Source organism: Cucurbita moschata, unplaced genomic scaffold (assembly GCF_002738365.1).
Source record: "Cucurbita moschata cultivar Rifu unplaced genomic scaffold, Cmos_1.0 Cmo_Scf00018, whole genome shotgun sequence".
NCBI lineage: Eukaryota > Viridiplantae > Streptophyta > Magnoliopsida > Cucurbitales > Cucurbitaceae > Cucurbita > Cucurbita moschata.
Window position 1 is genome coordinate 368,296 of NW_019268534.1, and position 20,244 is coordinate 388,539.

At 36.0% G+C, this 20,244-nt stretch overlaps 2 protein-coding genes across 4 annotated transcripts; both read right to left on the reverse strand.

The window, feature by feature from the left end:
• Window positions 1-531: 531 nt before the first annotated feature.
• Window positions 532-8,698, reverse strand: LOC111455964 (ABC transporter C family member 5-like). Its single transcript, XM_023097627.1, has 12 exons — window positions 7,905-8,698; window positions 5,452-7,707; window positions 5,017-5,337; window positions 4,847-4,933; window positions 3,762-4,457; window positions 3,487-3,651; window positions 2,881-3,175; window positions 2,336-2,550; window positions 1,954-2,259; window positions 1,529-1,592; window positions 1,166-1,405; window positions 532-1,055 (listed from the first exon to the last, which is right to left on the reverse strand). Exons 2-12 carry the CDS (start codon window positions 7,558-7,560, stop codon window positions 964-966), a joined length of 4,590 nt encoding a protein of 1,529 aa, XP_022953395.1. The 5' UTR covers window positions 7,561-7,707; window positions 7,905-8,698; the 3' UTR covers window positions 532-963.
• A 3,026-nt stretch (window positions 8,699-11,724) lies between these two features.
• Window positions 11,725-20,025, reverse strand: LOC111455818. Of its 3 annotated transcripts, none has more exons than XM_023097436.1 (20): window positions 19,926-20,025; window positions 19,035-19,678; window positions 18,048-18,248; window positions 17,689-17,772; window positions 17,068-17,127; window positions 16,786-16,830; window positions 15,943-16,142; window positions 15,549-15,843; window positions 15,239-15,348; window positions 15,043-15,139; window positions 14,767-14,946; window positions 14,604-14,693; window positions 14,272-14,334; window positions 14,095-14,169; window positions 13,568-13,618; window positions 13,242-13,319; window positions 12,715-12,849; window positions 12,522-12,629; window positions 12,354-12,419; window positions 11,725-11,995 (listed from the first exon to the last, which is right to left on the reverse strand). In XM_023097436.1, the coding sequence occupies exons 2-20, from the start codon at window positions 19,386-19,388 to the stop codon at window positions 11,849-11,851; spliced, it is 2,439 nt and encodes an 812-aa protein (XP_022953204.1). In that variant the 5' UTR covers window positions 19,389-19,678; window positions 19,926-20,025; the 3' UTR covers window positions 11,725-11,848. The 3 variants fall into 3 exon arrangements, with proteins under 3 accessions (XP_022953204.1, XP_022953202.1, XP_022953203.1); XM_023097434.1 differs by having other exon boundaries at window positions 15,043-15,160; XM_023097435.1 differs by having other exon boundaries at window positions 15,043-15,160; window positions 19,035-20,014.
• Between the last annotated feature and the right edge of the window lie 219 nt (window positions 20,026-20,244).

A 20,244-nucleotide genomic window follows, 5' to 3' on the forward strand; every position in this document is an offset into this window, starting at 1 on the left:
GACATCTCTAACCGTCAGCATAAACTTCAAACTTGAACTATGATTTTCGGTTGAAACATTTACATGAATTGAAGATCGTTGAGTACTGAAATCAAGAGAAAAATTTAAACTTAAATAATAAAAGTTCTATAAAATTATGAACAATTAAGCTCCCAACACTAAACTACTAATAGATTGATTGAAGCTTAACACAATTCAACTTTCTACTAGGCACGATACACCTAGTTAAAAACATCTACCATCGACCAAATGATCTCACATGTTCGTAAAATAGAAAAAAAAATAAGAGCATCAAGCTAAAAACACAATATGCTTCCAAACGCAGAAGGTAAATAAATCAAAATTTTCGATCAAACGATTGTAACGATAAAAGATTAAACATCATCGTCCTTGAATCACATAAAAATCTGATAACAATGAACTAGAGATCCATTCAATTTGTAATAAAAAAAAAAACCCGTCAAAGCTTCGTAGTCAAAATATATGAACATATTTTAATTGATTAAGACAGATATCATCGATTAAGAGATCAAAAGGGGAAAAGAAGAGTATTTTGGCTAACTCAACTCTACAAATTAGCCCCCATCTAAACCAACCGTTGTATTGCCGGAAAAACCATGGCGGCTCTCATTATCTGGTGTGTTAATTATTGTTGTTTTGGCATACAGGGGTTTCATTTATTCTTCATCCTATTTCTCCTAACCATTCATTCATTCATTCATTCATCCATTCATTCAATAAAACAACAAGACCCTCACTTTCAATTTACACCTTTAACTCACCCCTTCTGCCCCCATCTCCTCTCTTTATTCTTCAATCCTTCCTTTTGCTGCCATTGCTGAATGCAGCCGCAGCTCATCGAGCACTCGTCGTTTCGGCCCCTTCCACCTCCTCCTGCATCCGACTGAGATAGACGTCGTTTTCAGGCATCCCATCTCAACAAAACTGACTGCTCTCCTCATTTTATCTCGTGGAATACTCCGTCACTAGTTTGAGGAACATAGATGACTTGTCCTCGAATAATCGTGCAGGGGTATCGAACTCTGCAATTCTACCTGCAAACCACATCCAAATCTAGATCTCAGTTGATTGTCTAAGTAAACATGTGATTGTGCTTTTCTCTGTTCGTATTACAATTTGGCTTTGGGCTAGGAGCAGTACTCACCGTCGCTTAGTACCAGAACCAGATCACTGTCGACTACAGTCGGGATTCTATGTGCGATTGTGCATACGGTGCAGTCTCTGAACTCTGTTCGAATAACCTTCTGGATGAGATTATCTGTGGCCATATCGACCGATGCTGTGGCTTCATCGAGAACAAGTATTCTGGCTTGTCTCAATAGCGCACGGCCCAATGCTACGAGTTGCCTCTGCCCTACACTCCAGTTATCTCCATTTTCGAGCACTGCAAGTTCATTGTAAAGAGGATTCCATCAGCAGCAACCAAACATGCATGAAATATATGTCAAGAACAGCCGACAAAGGACAATAAAAAAGGAGATAGGTTCCATATCTGCTTGTTAAATACCTGGTGTGTCTAGTTTTTGCTCCTTTTCACGGATCATCTGTCCTAGTTGCGACTTATCCAATGCCTGAACGACATTAAATACAAATCAGGAAAACCCCATTTCATTTTACGGTACAAGAGTATTAGAACATTCAAGAGGTACAGACTATGTGAGATCCCACATTGATTGGAGAGGGGAACAAAGCATTCCTTATAAGGGTGTGAAAACCTCTCTCTAACAGACACGTTTTAACACCGTGCGGCTGACGGCGATACGTAACGAGCCAAAGCGGACAATATCTGCTAACCAATGAATGCTGGGGCCTTACACTTAAGCTTTTTATTACGTTGGAAACTCGTCTCGTTCTTTCAGTTACAAAAAGAATTACTACTACAGCTATTTAGTAGAAAATCAGTGAAGTGGGAATTTGAGAGAGAGATCAGACCTGCCAAATTTCCTGATCAGAATGCTCTTCGAGGGGATCGAGATTGCCCCTAATCGTGCCTTCAAATAACGTGGGATCCTGCGGTATGATACTGAGACGGCTACGGAGGTCATGAAGGCCAATCGTAGAAATATCGATGTTGTCAATAACGATCCTTCCGCTTGATGGTTCGACCAATCGGAATAGCGCCTGGATCAAAGTAGATTTACCACTTCCAGTCCTGCCAACAATCCCAATCTTCTTTCCACCGGGAAAGCAGCACGTTACACCTCGGAGCACCAAAGGAAGATTTTCCTTGTACCGAACCTTGAAAAAGAAAACAAGAGAGGAACTTGTCAGTTTCCATCAGGCATTGTATTACCATGAGAAAATTTTGTATTACCTTTAGATCAGTAAGCTCGATAGTTCCGTTCTCAGGCCACGTGGAAGAAGGACGAGAGTCCTCAATAAGTAATGGTGCCTCGCTTGGAATTTGGCTATACTGATAAATCCTTTCAATAGATATAATTTTGTTTTCGAGCTTGCAAAAGCTAAGTATCCACCGTGACAAGCGAGCATTTAGATTCAAACCGTACGTTACCGCAAGGCCAGCCATACCTACACAAACAAAAACCAGTGACGATAAAATTTGACGATCCAGTCCCCCTTTTTTGTCTACATCACTAAACAGTTCTTAATGTTCTTTTTAAATCATTTGCATGGTCAAGATTCAAGATCCATATGCTAAGCTAGGAGCAGAACACAGAACATATGTATTAACAATAGCATCAGACTAAACTGGAAACATCAATTCAATCAAAACAACATCCTCCCAACTTAAGTCGGGCGACTTCAATTCATTATTTTGAAGGACCGACCGACTCCATAGCATGTAATAAACTCAGCATACCAAAAGGCAATGAATCTAGAAGAGAATATGTGACGTACTTGGATCAATACTGCCAGGAGGGAAGCTGACTAGTAGAACCATACAGAAAGCGAAGACGAAGGTGGAGAGCAACTCCATACGAAGGCAGAGCCACTCGATAGCAGCAAGACTGCAGAAGAACGGACGAGAGTAACAATCAAGAAGATATAGATTTCTCTTCATAAACCGTTTTTCCTGTCCAAAACCTCGTATTGTTGCTGCTCCAGAAATTGACTCGCCGAAAAGATTAATAACCGGAGATTTCTGAATGCTGACAATGCGAACAAGCTCCCTTGATGAAGCCATGTAGTATTTCTGCATCATAAAATGCTCTTAGTAAGGTCACACACCCTCAATACCCTTAATCAAAATATGGAAACAACTGAATTTTCAATCCTTGGAGAAGAAATAGAAATGGAAAAAGTAGATTTTTTTTTTTTTTTGGAATTTATAATCCTAGAACCGATGTGGTACAACTACATAATACTTCTGTACAAATCTATACCTTTCGAGAGATAAAAGTACGACATAGTAAAAGTGATTGAGAAAATAGTTTTATTTCTTATAAGAAAGCACGAGTATCATAAGAGAAACATCAGAAGGGGGAACCTGAAACCAGTACTCACCTGCATCCACAAACAAACAATAGCCATGGGAATGACTAAAAGCAAGACTTGCCAGGTAACTTCTGTCATAACACCAACTATGCCAATAAGTTGTATTGTCGTTGAAGCAAATCCACCAAGTCGAAATGGAATATCAAGATCCACAACACTTTGGTCAATGGACACCTATAAGGCCGAAAGTGATTAAGTAATTCGAAGTTCAAACAAAAATTTAGTGTGTGTGAATAGCATGATTAAATTGATTGGACATCTGTCTCTTAGAACGAGAAACTTACACGATTCAAGATCCGTCCTGCTGGTGTTGAGTCAAAGAATGACATGGGTGCACGAAAAATAGATGCAAGCATCTTGACAAACAATTTTTGTGCAGCTGCAAGACCAAACATAGCAACCAGAATAGCCCTAACAAATACAAACCAAGAACTCCCAAAAGCAAGGGCCATGTAGACCACAAGGAGGATCATGGGAGTCACTTTAGGTTGGCCCCCTTCAGTTTGGGGATTTGCCCATGCCATCCACCAGTTGCTTGCAATCTGTAGGAATTGAAACAATGCTTGTGCAACAATTATGAGAGGAATCAAACAACCTTTATACGCTGCAGCCATGTATGACAAGTAGACCTTCATGCTGACCCGCCCTCTTACCCTTTCCTCTTCCTGTACAAGCTGTCGTTTCCTAGAACGTTTTGCCTTCTTTTTCTCCTTGATTGCCTTTTGCTCTGCTGCAGATATAGATTCTTGCACTTCCTTGGCTAAATTGTCAATGTTAGTTCCAACAATATTACACTTTCTACCAAGATTAAGAGATTCATCTGCCGACAGAGTTTCATCTGAATCCTCAGATGTATGGTTGGGAATATCCATAGCTTCAATAGCTTCGTGATGAGCAGATACCAAAGTGTTGAAGTCAGTTCCTGCTTGTAAAAGATCATCATATTTTCCTGCCTGTATAATGCGGCCTTCTTTGATAACCTGTACAGATGGAAAAGGAATGATCGAGCAAAAGATAATTGTATCTCCATTAATACAGAGTTATTGTCGAATACTTCCTTTCCTTTTTTAGGGAACAAAACGAAAAGACATAGGAGAGATCACAATTGCATGAACAAATGTGAAAAATAGTTCACTAAACGTCACTCTACAACTGTCTACATGGACAAAAAACCATCAATGGCCAACTTCATTTCAATAATTCATTCCTGCTAGTTTTCCCATCAATTCAAAGCTCGAGGCATATCAATTCCTAAAGTTCGAGAAAGTTCCAAACATATGTTTTCAACCCCATACTAACCCCATTGAATTCAACTTCCTTTTAGCCCTTAAGAACAATGATTGCATAAAATATGAAGAAAAATCCATACCAATATCAAATCTACAGCGGGCAAAAATTCGACTTGATGTGTAACAAAAATGACAGTTTTGTCTGCAAGGGCGGTCATTATGTATTCCTGCATTACATGTTGCCGTTATCAGTAACCATACGACCAGATACCTGAGAACAATATGGAATGTCGTAAATAATATATATAACCTTAAACAAGTCTAAGGCAGTGTGTATATCAACAGCGCTGAAGGGGTCATCAAGTAAATAAATATCCGCATCTTGATAAAGTGCCCTGGCGAGCTGAACACGTTGTTTTTGACCTCCACTAAGGTTTATTCCTCTTTCACCAATTATTGTTTGATCTCCATGCGGGAGATTCTCTAAATCCTTCTTCAGTGAACAAGCCTGAATAGCATTCTTGTATTTTGGTTTGTCAAGAGGACTTCCAAAAAGAATATTTTCTTCTATGTTTCCAGATTGTATCCAAGGTGATTGAGGCACATATGCAGAAGTACCACATAATCTTACCTGGGCAGATTAAAAAGTGAAGTACTGAAGAAACTTGCAACACCACCAACAACAAAAAGGGGAAGAACATGGGATAGAAATATCAAATTGAGAGTGGAATTCTAAAAGACTTACCTCCCCCGTGATTTTTGGAATCTCCCCAAGGATGCAAGATAGTAAGCTTGATTTCCCGGAACCAACAACACCACAAACAGCAACACGCATCCCTTTCTCCACTCTCACTTGTATTCCCGATAAAGTCGGCTTTGGAGAAGAAGAGTCCCAAGAGAAGATGCCATCTTTGATCTCTACAGCAGGATTTGGTGTGCCTCGAGGTAGGACAATAGTTGCATCTTCCTGCAACTCTTCCTCCAGAAGCAGTCCAGAAATGCGGTCTAGGGAAACTTTTGTCTGAGCCATCATCGACACCAAGTCGGGGAAATTCCTAAGTGGTTCTTGGAGGATTCTAAAAGTGGCTAGTGCAGAAAGAACACTGCCTGCAGTAAGCTGACCACCCAACAATATGCAGGTGGCAAAAGTAACAACAGAGACAAATATTGGGGAACTCCAGAAAATGAAAGTAATGAAGGCTTGGGAATAAAGAGCTTTTCTAAGCCACTTGAACTCCACACCCCGCATCTCCTCCAACATCACTTTATACCTGACTTCCCAAGCTTGCAGCTTCAGAATCCGCATGCTTCTCAGGCACTCAGAAGTTTTTCTCATCCTATCATCCTTGGCAGCCATCAATTTGTCTTGATAATCCTCTTGTATTCTAGCTATTGGAATGGTAACAATAATGGAGACAATAGTGGCAATCAATGTTGCAATAGAAGCAATTCCAACATTCTTATACAAAATAGCTAAAGCAAGAATGATTTGCATAGGGAGCATCCAAGCATCATGGAGATACCATGAGTAATCCCCAACTCTTTGCACATCAACAGCCATGTAGTTCACGATCTCTCCACTGGTATGACTTTGTTTGGCAGAGCTGGAAAGCCGAAGTCCTTTTCGATATACTAATGCTGTGAGAGCCGATCTCACGTGCATCCCCAATATGTCAACCCCAAGATACCACTGTCTGGCTGTCAGAGTCTCCACAAGCTTTGCTGCAAAGAACGTACCAGCCAATATGTATCCTTCATGGGGGAAAGTTTCTTTCCCCCCTAAGTAATCAACAAAGTAACTAATCATATAAGGACCAACATATGAAACTAGAGTATTCAGGCAAGCGAAGATGGCATTACAAGCAGCCTCCTTCCAGAAGGACTTCAGAATGGCCCACGCAAGAGAAGGCTGTTTCGAAGGATTGTCTGCTTTCAGTTTCTCCCAGTTCGAGTTCAAAATCTTGTAATTGGTCTTAGATCGATCTTTCGTAGCAAGAAGGGGAATGTCCTTGAGTTCAAGTGGTCTTTTTGCACCAATTGAGAGAAGATGGTTCAGCCAAGAAAGTGTAATTAAACTAAAAAGCCCGGCTTCGCTGTAAGGTGTAACCTTGAGACATCCTGGTTCTTCCTCAAGAAGCAAAGGCTCTTGAAGATCAGGGTTACTATAAACTTTGATACCAGTAACCCCCCTAGCAGCAACAAAACAAAGGAAAGCTAAAGCAGGAGTTGCAGCAAAATTTGCAACAACATGAGAGCGCAGGTGTTCCAGGCCTTGTACAAACAATTCCCTTCCGTCAACATACAACGCACACAGACAAACAACAAACGACACAAACCACCAGACCCTCAACAGCCATGGAAATTTCTCAGAAGCCTTGAATTTGCAATGCAGAGCCAAAAAACTCAAAAGAAACCAAGACAAAACTTGAGCAGCAGGGAAGCAAACAACAGACCAATCTTCACCCTCCTTCCCTTCAACAGACTCTCGAATTGAGCTAATGACATCAAAAGCTAATACCAAAACTTGTCCAAACAACACATAGAAACAACATGAAACCGATATTTTAAAACTGACCCCGACTTCAACATCATGAATTTCACCATCCGCGCTGCGCCGAATTGGACTTGTATTCGCACCAGACTCATCATCCTTGATGAAGCCAAGGCGAGTAACAAAAATAGATATCCGCCTCGCCAACACAGTGAAGAAGAAGAAGATAAAAAGTGCTAGATTTATGCAAATTGATACGAGCTCCAAAACTGGCAATGTTCCAAATGCTTCCGACAAGGTATTAGACGATCGTACATCAGATGACAAAGCTTGGGTTGTATTCAATAAATGGGCAACACCCATTATTGACTGCGGGATGTTTGTGAGGAAGGCGATTCAAAACAGTGAGTCGGCGGCGAGTTAATTGAGATAAATAGGACCCTGTTATGAAGATGAGCATTACTCCATCTGGGTTCTCGTAGACACCTAATGAGCGCTTCGGTAGACAGCCTGCAGACACATAGCACATGCCAACAAATCCATTTTTTGTTAACACGAAAGTCGAAGAAACACAGAGAGAGAGAAATAGAACGACGCTTTGCAAGTCTTTCTGTCTGTAGCGAAATGGGGAATGGACAAAAGGGGAGAGGAAAAATCAAAAAAAGAAGACGATCCATCACTGAAAGTACAAAATAAAACTGACCAACCTGCCTTTTGGGAGAGGTAACTATGTGATTACTGATGACGAACAGCAAACCAAACCCAGTTGCACTAGAAAATCAGCCGCCTCGCCAGTCTCCAACACCAATTAATTCGCCACTGATAAATCCAGAGATGAAACAAGAAAGGGCGCATACATATAACAACCAAATCTCAAAAAGAAAGAGATGAATTAAAAACGATCCAAACAAATGAAGAACAAGCGAAAGCGACACCACTCTCTCTTGTTCTGTCGTTAAGAACACAAAACCAGAAGGGGAGGGAGGAGTGGCTTTAAGGGCATGGGAGGTTGGGGTTTAATACAGAAACAAAGTACCGAGCGAGAGAGAGCGAGAAGTGATAGCAAAATAGGAAGAGAGGTATTTAGGGAAACTCAAATCCGCGCGGATTTTGCAGTTGGGTTTCATCAATGGCGTTACTAAGAACCTGAAGATGCTCCAAATTCCAAATTCCACTCAAATTTCGTCTCTGTTCAAGCACATTGTTTCGTTTCGTTTTTGTTTTGTTCTCTAATCTCCTCCTCCTCCGTCTCTTACATCTGTTCCTGCGCTCTGCCACGGGAAGGAAGATCGCTGCCAACAGAAAAGTTCCGAGTTGGGAAAAAATGAAAGGAATCCCAATAATAAACAAAATTGCTCCGAACTAAAATCGCTTTCACATTTGAAATTAAATCTTATAGAAATCCCAAATCAAAATGGAATACGGTGGTGCGTGGGTGCTTGCTAGGTCGGTTAATAGGTCATCACATTCCTCACTCTGAATCTGATACCATTATCATCTTCCTCGACATCTTTTCCCCAATTTAAATGTCGTTATTCTTAGTGCGTACTATCCTTATGATTAAAAATAGTTGGTTAATTTTGTTTTTTTTTTTTTTAAATATTATTATATATTTAACTTCTAACATCTAAATTTAAATTTTAATCAAATATAATAAAATTAAATTTAAAAAAAAATTAAAATTTTGTTTTAAACTTTTAATTTTATATAAAATATATTAGAAACTTATATTATAAATATTTGTTTCATTTATTATTATGGTAAAGTTGGTGAGACGTTCCACCAAAATAATTGTAATTAAAAATAATAATAATGAATCTTGGGAAGGAAAAGTAAATAAAAATAAAATAATAATAATAATAATAATAAAATTATGGTTTAATGAGGTGTGTCCAAGTCATAGTTGATTGTTTTTAATGAAAAAAATGGGAACCCCATACCATTTGTCCACATTACCCTTTTCTCTCTCTCTCTCTCTCTCTCTCTCTCTCCTCTTGCTTTATTTTGGTTTGGAAATGTACCTAACTAAATTCTTTTTAATTTACTTTTCTCGTTCCTTTTCGGCTCACGAACGTCATGTTTATGTTCTTGTTTTATTCATTTTTCAGCTCCCGATCATTGTATTCATGCTCCTACTTTTCTCGTTTTTTCGGCTCTCGATCATCATATTTATGTTCTTGTTTTATTCATTTTTTAGCTCCCGATCGCCATGTTCATGCTCCTATTTTTCTTGTTTTTTTTACTCTCGATCATCATGTTTATGCTTCTGTTTTTATATTAGTTTCAACAATAACGTCTGTCTTTTGTGGTAGTTCTCAATTGCAACACTCGAAAGTTTATGTTGTGTTTTCTTTTAATCTGATTGTATATTAAATTATGTCGTCAATAAATAATATGGTTATTTAATAGAATGTAGATTAAGAAAATGGATATTATTTTAATTTATATATTTCCTTAGTAAATTTGATTGTTACTATTATTATTTTTTTTCCCTTTTTTGGGTACATGAATAAATGTACAATCATTTTGTTATTCTAGATAAAGAAAATGGATGAAATTAAATATGGTACATATACTTTATATTAAGAAAAATATATATTTTTGTTAAATTACAATTTTGTCCCTGATTTATTTAGTCTTTAAATTTTTTATTTTGTGTTTAATAAATTTTTAAATTTAATAAAAGTATGAAATTTTATATAATAATTTCGATTTTGACCGAATTAAAAGTTCCATATAAAAAATAATATATATTATAAATTTTAGGGTAAAAATTGATACGTCGATTCAAATTCAGGGTAAAAAAAATTGAAAGTTCGAGATAAAAAATAGATACATCAAAGGTAAAATTTAAAAGTCGTTGATATATTAAATCAAATTGAGGGCAAAAAAAAGTTAAAAGTTTGAAATAAAAATTGATACATCAGATCAAATTTCGGGTAAAAACAATTAAAAGTCGGAGATAAAAATTGACACATCGAGTCAATTTAAGGTAAAAATTGACCTATTTTCTCGATTGTTCGAATAGAAATGAACGGAACTTGGTACGATTTTGACTGCACACATGGTGAGGGTTGAAAATAGGGCAAAAGCTCAGTCTTTTTAATTAATTTCAACGACCTTTCAAAAGATTTTATGAATTTGGTCCTTTTTTCAAACCCAAATTTATTAGCCTTCTTTCCTTGTGGCCTATATTCTTTTCAAAGCCAATTTATTATTTTTATTATTATTATTATTATTATTATATTTTTCTTCCCTTTTTTCTCCCTTTCACATTACTTTAATTTGAGTTGGAATATTCAATATTATTAAATGCTTTACTGTTTATTTGTCCCACGTGCGTTTAAATCATCATTATTTCCAAGCTTTACTATAAATTATAATCAAACAATTTAATGTATTCTAAATTTAGTTAATTCATTTAATTATTATTTATATTTTCTTGAATTTGTAATGCCCACCTTTGTTGAAAATTAAAGTTAGGCTGACATTTTTATTCTTGATTTTGACCATTTTATTTTATTATTATTTTTTTAGTCCAACAATTATAAAATTCTACCTACAAAAAAAAACTTTATTTTATTATAATTATTTATTTAATTCAACAATTACAAAATACCATCCAGGTTTGGAATCATAAACCCTAAACTATGTTCATAAATTTTATTTTTTGAGTTCAACAACTATAAAATGGGATCAAACCATAAACCCTAAAGGTTTGAAATTTTTTATTTTATTATTGTTATTTATTTAGTTCAAATGGGATCGAATCATTGATATTTAGAATTATAAATCTTAAGCTATGTTTGGATCAACAGCTAATATCAGTCTCTCTCGAAGTTTACGTGGTTTTATTATTAATATTAAATTATTAAGTTGGCACACATCTTAAAGAGAGTTTTAAAAGATGGCCAATTTCTCCCTCGAAAAGAACGAGGTTGAATTAAAGATAGAAACACTATGAATATTATGGGAGACCAACAAATGTCCTTTGGTGGGTAAAATCTATATATACCATTTTACCTTCGTCGTGGGTTGGATTAAGTCGAGTAAAATAATTTTTAATAATTTTTTTCAATTTAAATAATTTTTAATAATTTTTATTAAATATAACTTCTAATAAGAATAAAATATTAATGAGTAAAATATATATTTTATTATTTTGAAACATTTAATTAAAATTTTCTACTCAATTATGTATACATATTTTTAAAAATTACATGGAAAATAAATAAATATATGTTACGATAGGTAAAATATTAGAAATTAGAAGGTGATTAAAATTTTAAATCATGATTAAACATGATTAAAATTGAAAAGGTTGAAAAAATATTAGAAATTATAAAAATTAAATAATATGTAAAAATATATTATCTTGGGATTTATTTTGGTTTCTTATTCCAACAATCAAAATAGAATAAAAAAAAAAAAACCCATGAAAAATTGGTTGCTTGTTTATTGTAAGTAAACAACATTTACATGACTTTTCACATATCCTTATATATATATGTATGTATATATCCTCACTAAAAAAAAGAAAAAAAAATTGGGATATTTTCAGTATTAGTATTAATGTTATGTTACAAAACTGGTATGCCTTTAAAACACTTCCGCAATGAGTAGTGATCCTCCTCGTATCAATGAAAACCCCTCAGGGTTTCTTCATCTGCACCTTCTGTACTTTCACTTCTGCCATTGGAGCTTTGGGAACATTATTATTAGCTTCACAGAACCCATTTTCGAAGCTCGATAAGCGAGAGTCCGAAAGAACACTGAAAAGCTGCGTGTCTACTAGTAGCTGCAGCAAAGTTCACCACCCAAATCATCACATCATCACATCATTGCCCACAAATTCACACATAACACCCCAAACCCACCGCTAGCAAATATTGTCTTATTTGGGTTTTTCCTTTCGGACTTTCCCTCAAAGTTTTTAACACACGTTTGTTAGGGAGAGGTTTCCACACTCTTATAAAGAATGCTTCGTTCTCCTCCCCAACCGATGTGAGATCATCTCAATATACTATTAGCGTTTCAGAATAGAAAGAAAATACAGAATGAAGCAGATCCCATTTATCTAATTCATAAATTACTAACATGAACAATGACCAAAGCACAAATCTATGAAGGAATCAAGCGGAGAAGTGGGAAATCACCTTAATAAATGGTCGGTCCTTACTAGAAAAGGAATCAATAAAGCTATCTTTAAGAAGTAAAGAAACCTGAAATCATTGAAATAAAGAGCAAAGTTTCATAGTGATCAGCCATGGAATGTTGAAGATCAAGACGGAAAGTAAAACGAAAGGTAGATTAGATCGTCTGACCCTGTCGTTATTTGATTGGACACTAGTTATGGTATGAGATCTAAGATTTGAACACAATGACTCCATGTATTGCCGCATGACCTTCAAAAACTGGGCGGCGTATGCAGTCTGCAAATCAAAGTTACATCCGAGTGAGTGTTGAGTAGAAGCAGAAGGCGTGGGAGTAGAAGAAAATTCACCAATCCATAATAACCTGAGATTCATTGCACCTATATACAGGATGCTTTTTGGCAATTGAACTCTTGTTAGCCAATTTAGCATGGACCGGGCCTAGTTCAGAGACTAGCTCTCTGTGTCGTGGAAGTGTCGGTAAGGTACATGTTTTCACCTGAATCGCAGAAAATTTTAAACCAACCTTGCCATTATCTTGAAGGAGTCCGGAAACAAACCGAAATGAAAAAATTAATAAGATACCAATAAGGACCATTCGAAAAATCTGTTTAGGAAACAGTTCTCAATATCTACACTCAACGAAGTCGTAAAGGTTAACTATTTTGACCATCCAGGGCATCTATGGCTAATTTTATTCGTAAGTTTCCTTTCGGTTTGAACGCTTAACAAGTTGAGCTTCTTTTCGTAATTTTGGGACCATCTCAGTTGGGTCAATGTTTAGTATAGCCCTTATTTTTGTTAAATAAAAGCACAATAAAAATGATCTTTAGAACATGAATGATAAATAAACAGAGGGAAAACAAAAGGATAGGCAAGCTTCCAGCAAACCTGATCCTTAAGCACATCAACAATAACTAGATTAGACGTCTTCATCTTTACATCAGTTGGTCTATTTAGTGTACCGACCTGCGAAATTATCAAAAGGGGAAGGCATAGTTAAAAAGTAATTTGGATTCGCTCAAACATCGAGATCAACGAACAATTCTATTTCATATTTAAATCTCCCGATCATCTACGAAAAGGATTAATAAACTTAGGAAGCAATACTTTTCATTGATATCTTGGTTTAAACTAAAATATCCCATTATCTTCAAAATGAACTGCCTCTAAACGCGAGCAAGAATTTAGATAAAAGAAATCAATGTTATACTCACAATAAAGGGAACTGGTGCATCAAGGAGGTCAAACATTTTTCCTGGCAGAACCTGAAAGTTATTAAAATGAGCATACCATGGGAAGTAATAACTCAAGCAACTTGTAGTTTTCCATTTATATTCCGTTCCTCTTAGAGATTGCAAGAACCGTGAAGCATCTCGTGAAGCAAATAGCAAGCATAAGAAAGCAAAGAAACAAAGGCTTCAAGGCACAGAGGAGCATGCACTTCGTTGAGGGTGCTTCACTTAAAACTTCTTTTTTTCCCGCTTACGCTTGCTTTTTAAAACATCGATTCAAACAGTGGTGACGTTAACCATTTCAAGTGACTTTTGACTACGAGAGGTAGGACAAACGAACACACCTTTCAAAAGATTTTCTTAGTCAAAGTTTAAACAGAGTTTTTCAATTAAAATTTTTTCAACTAAACCAAGGTGAACAGGTTAGGGCATTTCATAACCACATAGACATCTATGATTTGTGAAAAAGAAAGGGATAACACTGTAGAGATCAATATCAATGAACTCACCGGAAGAAATAGACTTTGCCATTGGAAAGGACAAATCATAGGAACAAGGGATAACACTGTAGCTGAAAGTAGACCCTGCATTAATTAATATACTCAATGAGAATAAGATCAAATAAAAAAAAAAAATCATAGTAGTCAGAATAATGGAGATATAAACAAAATGTAGGACTAACTTACCAGGTTTGGACAAACTACTATCACTTGTTTTTCTAGTAAAATCACTGCAACCAATTGCAAAACCTATAAAGACAACGTGATCAGACTTCTAAGTTCACAGCCAAAATAAAGGACACACTACTATCACTCGATGAGGTTTATTGCAGTGAAAACTCGTGTCATGACGTAAACATGAGGAAAGAACAAAACAAAGAGCAGGGAAAAAGATAAGGGAACAATATAAACCGGCAAAACAACCGAATCTGCAAGGGAGTTGCAAGAATTTGTTCTGAAACTAATAGAAGTGCATAACTTTTGGAGCTTCAGAATCAAACGAAAAGCATTCTGCTTACAGTTTCAAGAGAGAGAGCTCGGCATAAAGTGGCCGTTGTCCATATTGACAGAGCAAGAGTTTCTTCAGCTGAAGCCAACTTTGCCTTGACCTATCAAAGATTTAGTCACCCCTTACAGTGATGTGAAACACACCCTATGAACAACGAGCAATAAGAAAAATACCTCAACAGGGTTCAATGAGTCTAGATATTTTTCACAAAATCCGAGCAATGCAATGGAAGGTCTTCTGTATTGAATAGATTGCAAATGTTCAAGAGGTTGAAATAATAATTTGCATCCCCTTTCAGGAACAGGAAGTGAATGATATCCGCAGACTATTTGCAGCACATCATGCTTATTATCCTATCATAATAAATCCATAAGGCAAGTGATTAGATGAATGATAATGTTAAAAGAGTCTAGTCGTTGAATGAAAATTAGAAATCATAATTAACTAACCCTAGCCCATTCCATTATCAAGCCATCATCGAATTCCTTTTCACAGTTCGGAAAAAGATCATCATCCTCATCTTCTGAAGCCATACTTCTAGCTGGACTGCCATATGATTCAATATTACTGAAATTGGTACTGGGCAAAAGGTGTCTAAGTATTAACAATTTACAAGCATATTAGATATCAGGGTAAATCTACCACCTGAACAGGGACTCAGAACTCCCAAGGCGCTCTAATGCGCGATGCTTTGATGAGAAAGACATCTCTGTGCAAAGGTGACCATTCTCAAAACTTCCATTAGTTCTTTCCACCTTGTCAAAAAATTGAAAACAGTTATAACCTCAGCAATCACCAAATGATAAACACAAAAGGAACTACACACCCATCTAATATTAATTAATATCTTTTAGAGGTGTTCTTATAATAATTTTACATTGGTATAATGAGAATTTTCTTGCAGCCTCAAAATATCGTTAAGGAAACTTTAATCACTCATTTTTGTTTTGCTTACTTGACCCAACTCTGAAGCATCGCTGGTTGTACCACTTTCAGGAGATCGAGGTTCCCACATCTTCATCGAAGAGGTTAAGATCTCATCATCAGATATAATCCCTGCAGCAGCAGCAGTAAGGGCCACTGCACTGTGAATAGGTATTGCTGACGCCATCCAATCACCGACGGACTCCCTTTCAGGAGATTCAACATTTTCATTATTATTTGACCTTGACACTGATGGCACATAATCAGTGAGAGAGATTTCACTAATCAACTGTGTTACTCGATTCAAACGTTCCTGGGCTATAATACTGCAGACCACAACAAAAAGGACTGAGTTGTTTAGATCCCAAAGCGATTTTTCTATCATGAATCTGCATGTAGCTCAAAGAAACAGAATTACAAAGGACCTGTTCAACATCTCGAAGTGTAAGTCAAAGAAGGGTACTCTCGTTAAAAGACAATAGCAGCGAGGTGCAGAAACCAAAAAACGGCTGCATAATCCAGGAGAATGAGAAAGAGAAGTTGAGATGCCTAGGATGGCAGGTGGCCTCTGAACAATTTCTTGCACATGCAAGCATACACCATAAAGAGTCGAATTGTTGGCAACCTGAAGGAAAAGAAAGTAGCTTCAGCCAACATTCCATTTCTTCTACGAACTAAACATATGGAAATGAGTAAAAAGATCATTAAAAAAAAAAAAAAAAAAAAAAAAAAAAAAAAAAAAAAAAAAAAAAAAAAAAAAAAAAAAAAAAAAAAAAAAAAAAAAAAAAAAAAAAAAAAAAAAAGAACTCCCACTTGAAAAGATAAAATTCTCTCATGCCCATTGGTTAGGTAAGTGGTGAATGAAAAATAAGCACCAAAACCTCAAGAAAAGAAAATAACTGTTATTGTTCAGTTTTCCAATTTTAATAAACATAACTTAATTCAGGACATTTTTTACATTTTCATGACGAAATAATAGACTTGAAGAAAGCTAGATGAACAATACTTCAAGATTGGAAATCAATACAAAGAATATGAAGAAGTAGAAGAACTTATCATAGACTTGCAAACACAATTAAAACAATATACAACCAAGTAGTAACTCGACTATCAAAGAGTAAGTGAATCTTGTATTACTGACAAAAAGTAAAGGACATAAAATAAATTCTAAAATAAATACGTTCATAGGTTGATTTAGACACATATCTGGTGACAAAAAAAAGAACTTCAGATTCAACATTAGCATAAGAAGCAATCACAAAATTTACCTTAAGGGAAAAAATAAATGCCAAATCATCTCTTTTCAAATGTTCCTGTGACAATAGAAGAGGCTAGCATCATTTTTTTTTTTTTTTTTTTAAATTTGGAAACAAGAGAAGTATTATACATTTACCGATCAAAACGAATAAAACATCCCCAACAGATTTTTTTTTTTCTCAACGTCAATATCTTACAAATAAAATTCCATGTTTAGAAGATAAAACTTGTCCAGAAGCAGAGAGAAAACTGGATGGAGTCATCACAAAGATATTAATATTGGTACCAGATACCTGACCATAAACAATTTCGTTCAGCTCACTGAGTGATGGAGTCCTCTCCATTACCTGTGCCTGCATTGTTAGAGTAAATGTGTGAAATTATGTTCTAATGTTAAAGATGAATTGCCAGGAAATAGAACAAATTAAAACGATCCAGTCAATAGTAAACATCTAAGGCCATTATGATTCATAAGGTGACATCATTGTGAAGTTAAAAGCACCATAAAGTAGACTACTTACTAATGCACAATAATCCACAAAAAAAGTAATGAGAAAGATGATAGCTTAGTGACACCATTAATTTATTAAAAGCAAATAACTGTCACCAAATACTACTTTCCCATTCAAGATTTTCATCAACGTTATAAATCCTCAAAGAAACTAATATCATAATTTCCATCCGCAATTTATTGGTAAACAAGTAACTTATTTAATATTTAAATGTAGATCAACAAAGAAATGACACGGAACATGTTGGTGATAGAGTCAAATTTGACACTTGAATATATACTTCACCTGGTTTACTAGCTTTTGATTTCACATAAAGGGATAAAACCAATATCATGAATCAAAGATAATAGATAACCAACCTAACCTTCCTTAACACATCATGGCTGATGGATTATAGCTCACCTTAACACCGTCGGGAAAACAAAATGCAGACAAATCCTTCATACGCATTGGCAGCCTCTTCCCTGGTGGATACTTAAAAAGTATCTGTAGATGCAAATACAACTTCAATTCATCAATATGCAAATATATAAACGCAAGAACGCAATAGTTAACGACCTTCATCTCAAATTTTATGAGTAAATTACTCGAGCAAACAAAATTTTAGGTAGACAACAAAAAAAAAAAAAAAAAGCATCTCAAATATTTATCCTTCAATAGACATAACAAAGGCATAAAGAATTAACTCACTAAACATTGGATAATTCTACAACACAAATAAAAGAGTTCCACCAAACTAAGGATCCAGATAAAGAGTTAACCTGAGGTTCCAGCAGGGGAACTGATGGCCCTCTATGCTCTAGCATTTCGTTTTCTATCATCTCAGTATTTTTCTTTTGTAACTCCCATTTTTTCCTTTCAGCAAATGCATCCTCCACAGTCTCAAGGTTAGTATCCGGATGGAGCCCCACAATAATGAAGTGTTCAAAGAGAGAGGTGGGCTCTTTGTATAATACACAGTCCTATAAAATATGAACATATTAAAATTCAATGTATAACTTTTTTTCTTACTCAGCTGGGCTTATTGCAATTCAAAAGAGCTTGCAATCATCAGACACTATTGCTTTACATCACAAAATATGCCTTTTGGAGCACAAGTTCTCCTTGCCCGCATGACACTAGATAGTTATACATATCTTATCTTACAAGCTTCATCTATGGACAAACTACCAACTCATTTGTTATACTTAATTGTAACATCATTAAACACAAAAAATTATTCAATGAAGCCTCTACAAGATAGTTGCCTCGTAATAACCTTTAGATGTGGATTCGACAATATGTGTCTCCTAGTAACCACTAGATATAATCTCGAGATATTTCTACAATTTCTTCTCATACATCTAACTGTGCAAAACTATCGGCACATTGTGGAAGCCTCCTCAAATAATTTCTAGTCAAACACTGAATTTAAAGTTGAACAACAAAGCAAAAGCAGAACAGCAAGTAATTCCAATAACTTTTCATGTCTACAAACTAATACATGGCATGTGGAGGTGGGAAATGTTTGAGAGCATTGAAAAACTTCAGTCCAAGGGGAGCCTAGTTTCAGAAATAAGGCAGGGTATTGCATCAGTATAATACAACATCGCCCAGAGGCCAGAGGACCTCATAAGCAAAACGTTCATTCATAAACATGATCTCCTTTTCTGCTTCAAAAAACAACATATCCAGCTTTTCTTTTGCTTGGAAACCCGGAAAAAACCAGGTTGTAGAAAGAATATAGAAACATAGAATCAATTAGATACCAGAGATTTGGAGTGAAACTGATACCACTGACGTTTTTGATTCGCCAAGATCTCAGGATCAAAACTACAGAAGGCGTAATCCTCATCTCGCGTGCCTCTCCCCCATCCCCAAACCTTCTGCACATGGGATTTTAACCTCTGGAAACCGTTGGTTCGATTGTGCACGGGACTCGGAACTTCACTTCGAGCACGTCGATGTCCAGTCCCCATTTCCTGAATCCCGGTGCCCCCTTGATAGACGCTATTCAGAGCTTCACCGGCCACCCTAAACGCCTCCTCCGAGAACTGTTGCAACACCCACATTGGCGACGGAGGCCGCTCGTCCGCGAATTCACCATTTTCCTTCATATCCATTCTCAAACAATCAATTCATCTTTTGCGCTCATTGAACCAGTTTATCATCGCTCAACACCTCTCGCTATCATCACATTCACAATCTCCCACTGAGTTCGGAGATTTGCGTATATAATAAACAAGCAGACCACCATTTAAAACCCCCAATTTCACAATCGGTTCCCTCTGAAAACACGTTCATCCATCGATTTAACCAACCCCCAAGTCGCAAAGAAGCTGAAACATTCCCAAAAATCCATCTCTACTGCATCATCACGTAAATGTTTCCATGCAGAAAACCAACAAATCCCCTGATAGCAAAATGAAGGAAAACAGAGAACAGAACGCAAAAGTCGTTAAGGGAAAAACACATACAAGAAGCTCCAGGGGGGATGAACAAGGGAATCGAATCAACCATTTATGAATCCGGTGGATTTGCAAAAGTGAAAACGATGATTGATATCATGAAAAGGGAAGAAATGGGGAGATAGGAAAGAAAATACAGAGAAAAAAGGAAGAGAAATCATAGAAGAAAACGGTGGTAATGGCGGAAATCACCTGATGAACGAATGGATGAATGGATGAATGAATGTTTAAGTTTGGAAGTTGGTGTTCGGAGGAAGGAGAGATGGAAAATAAAATTCTGCAAAAATAGGAAACAGAGAAAGGCAGTTTTTATAATGCTATTGGAATTCCCCCCATTAATATTTTAATACTTTTTCATTACTCGTAATTAATTTTTTATATTTAAACATTTCATATTTTTTATATTAATTAATATTGTGATTTTTTTTTCTACTTTATTTAAATTAGAGTATTCGTATATATTGTTAAATTAGAAGGATTGTTAAATAATTAATTAAATGATTGTTAAATT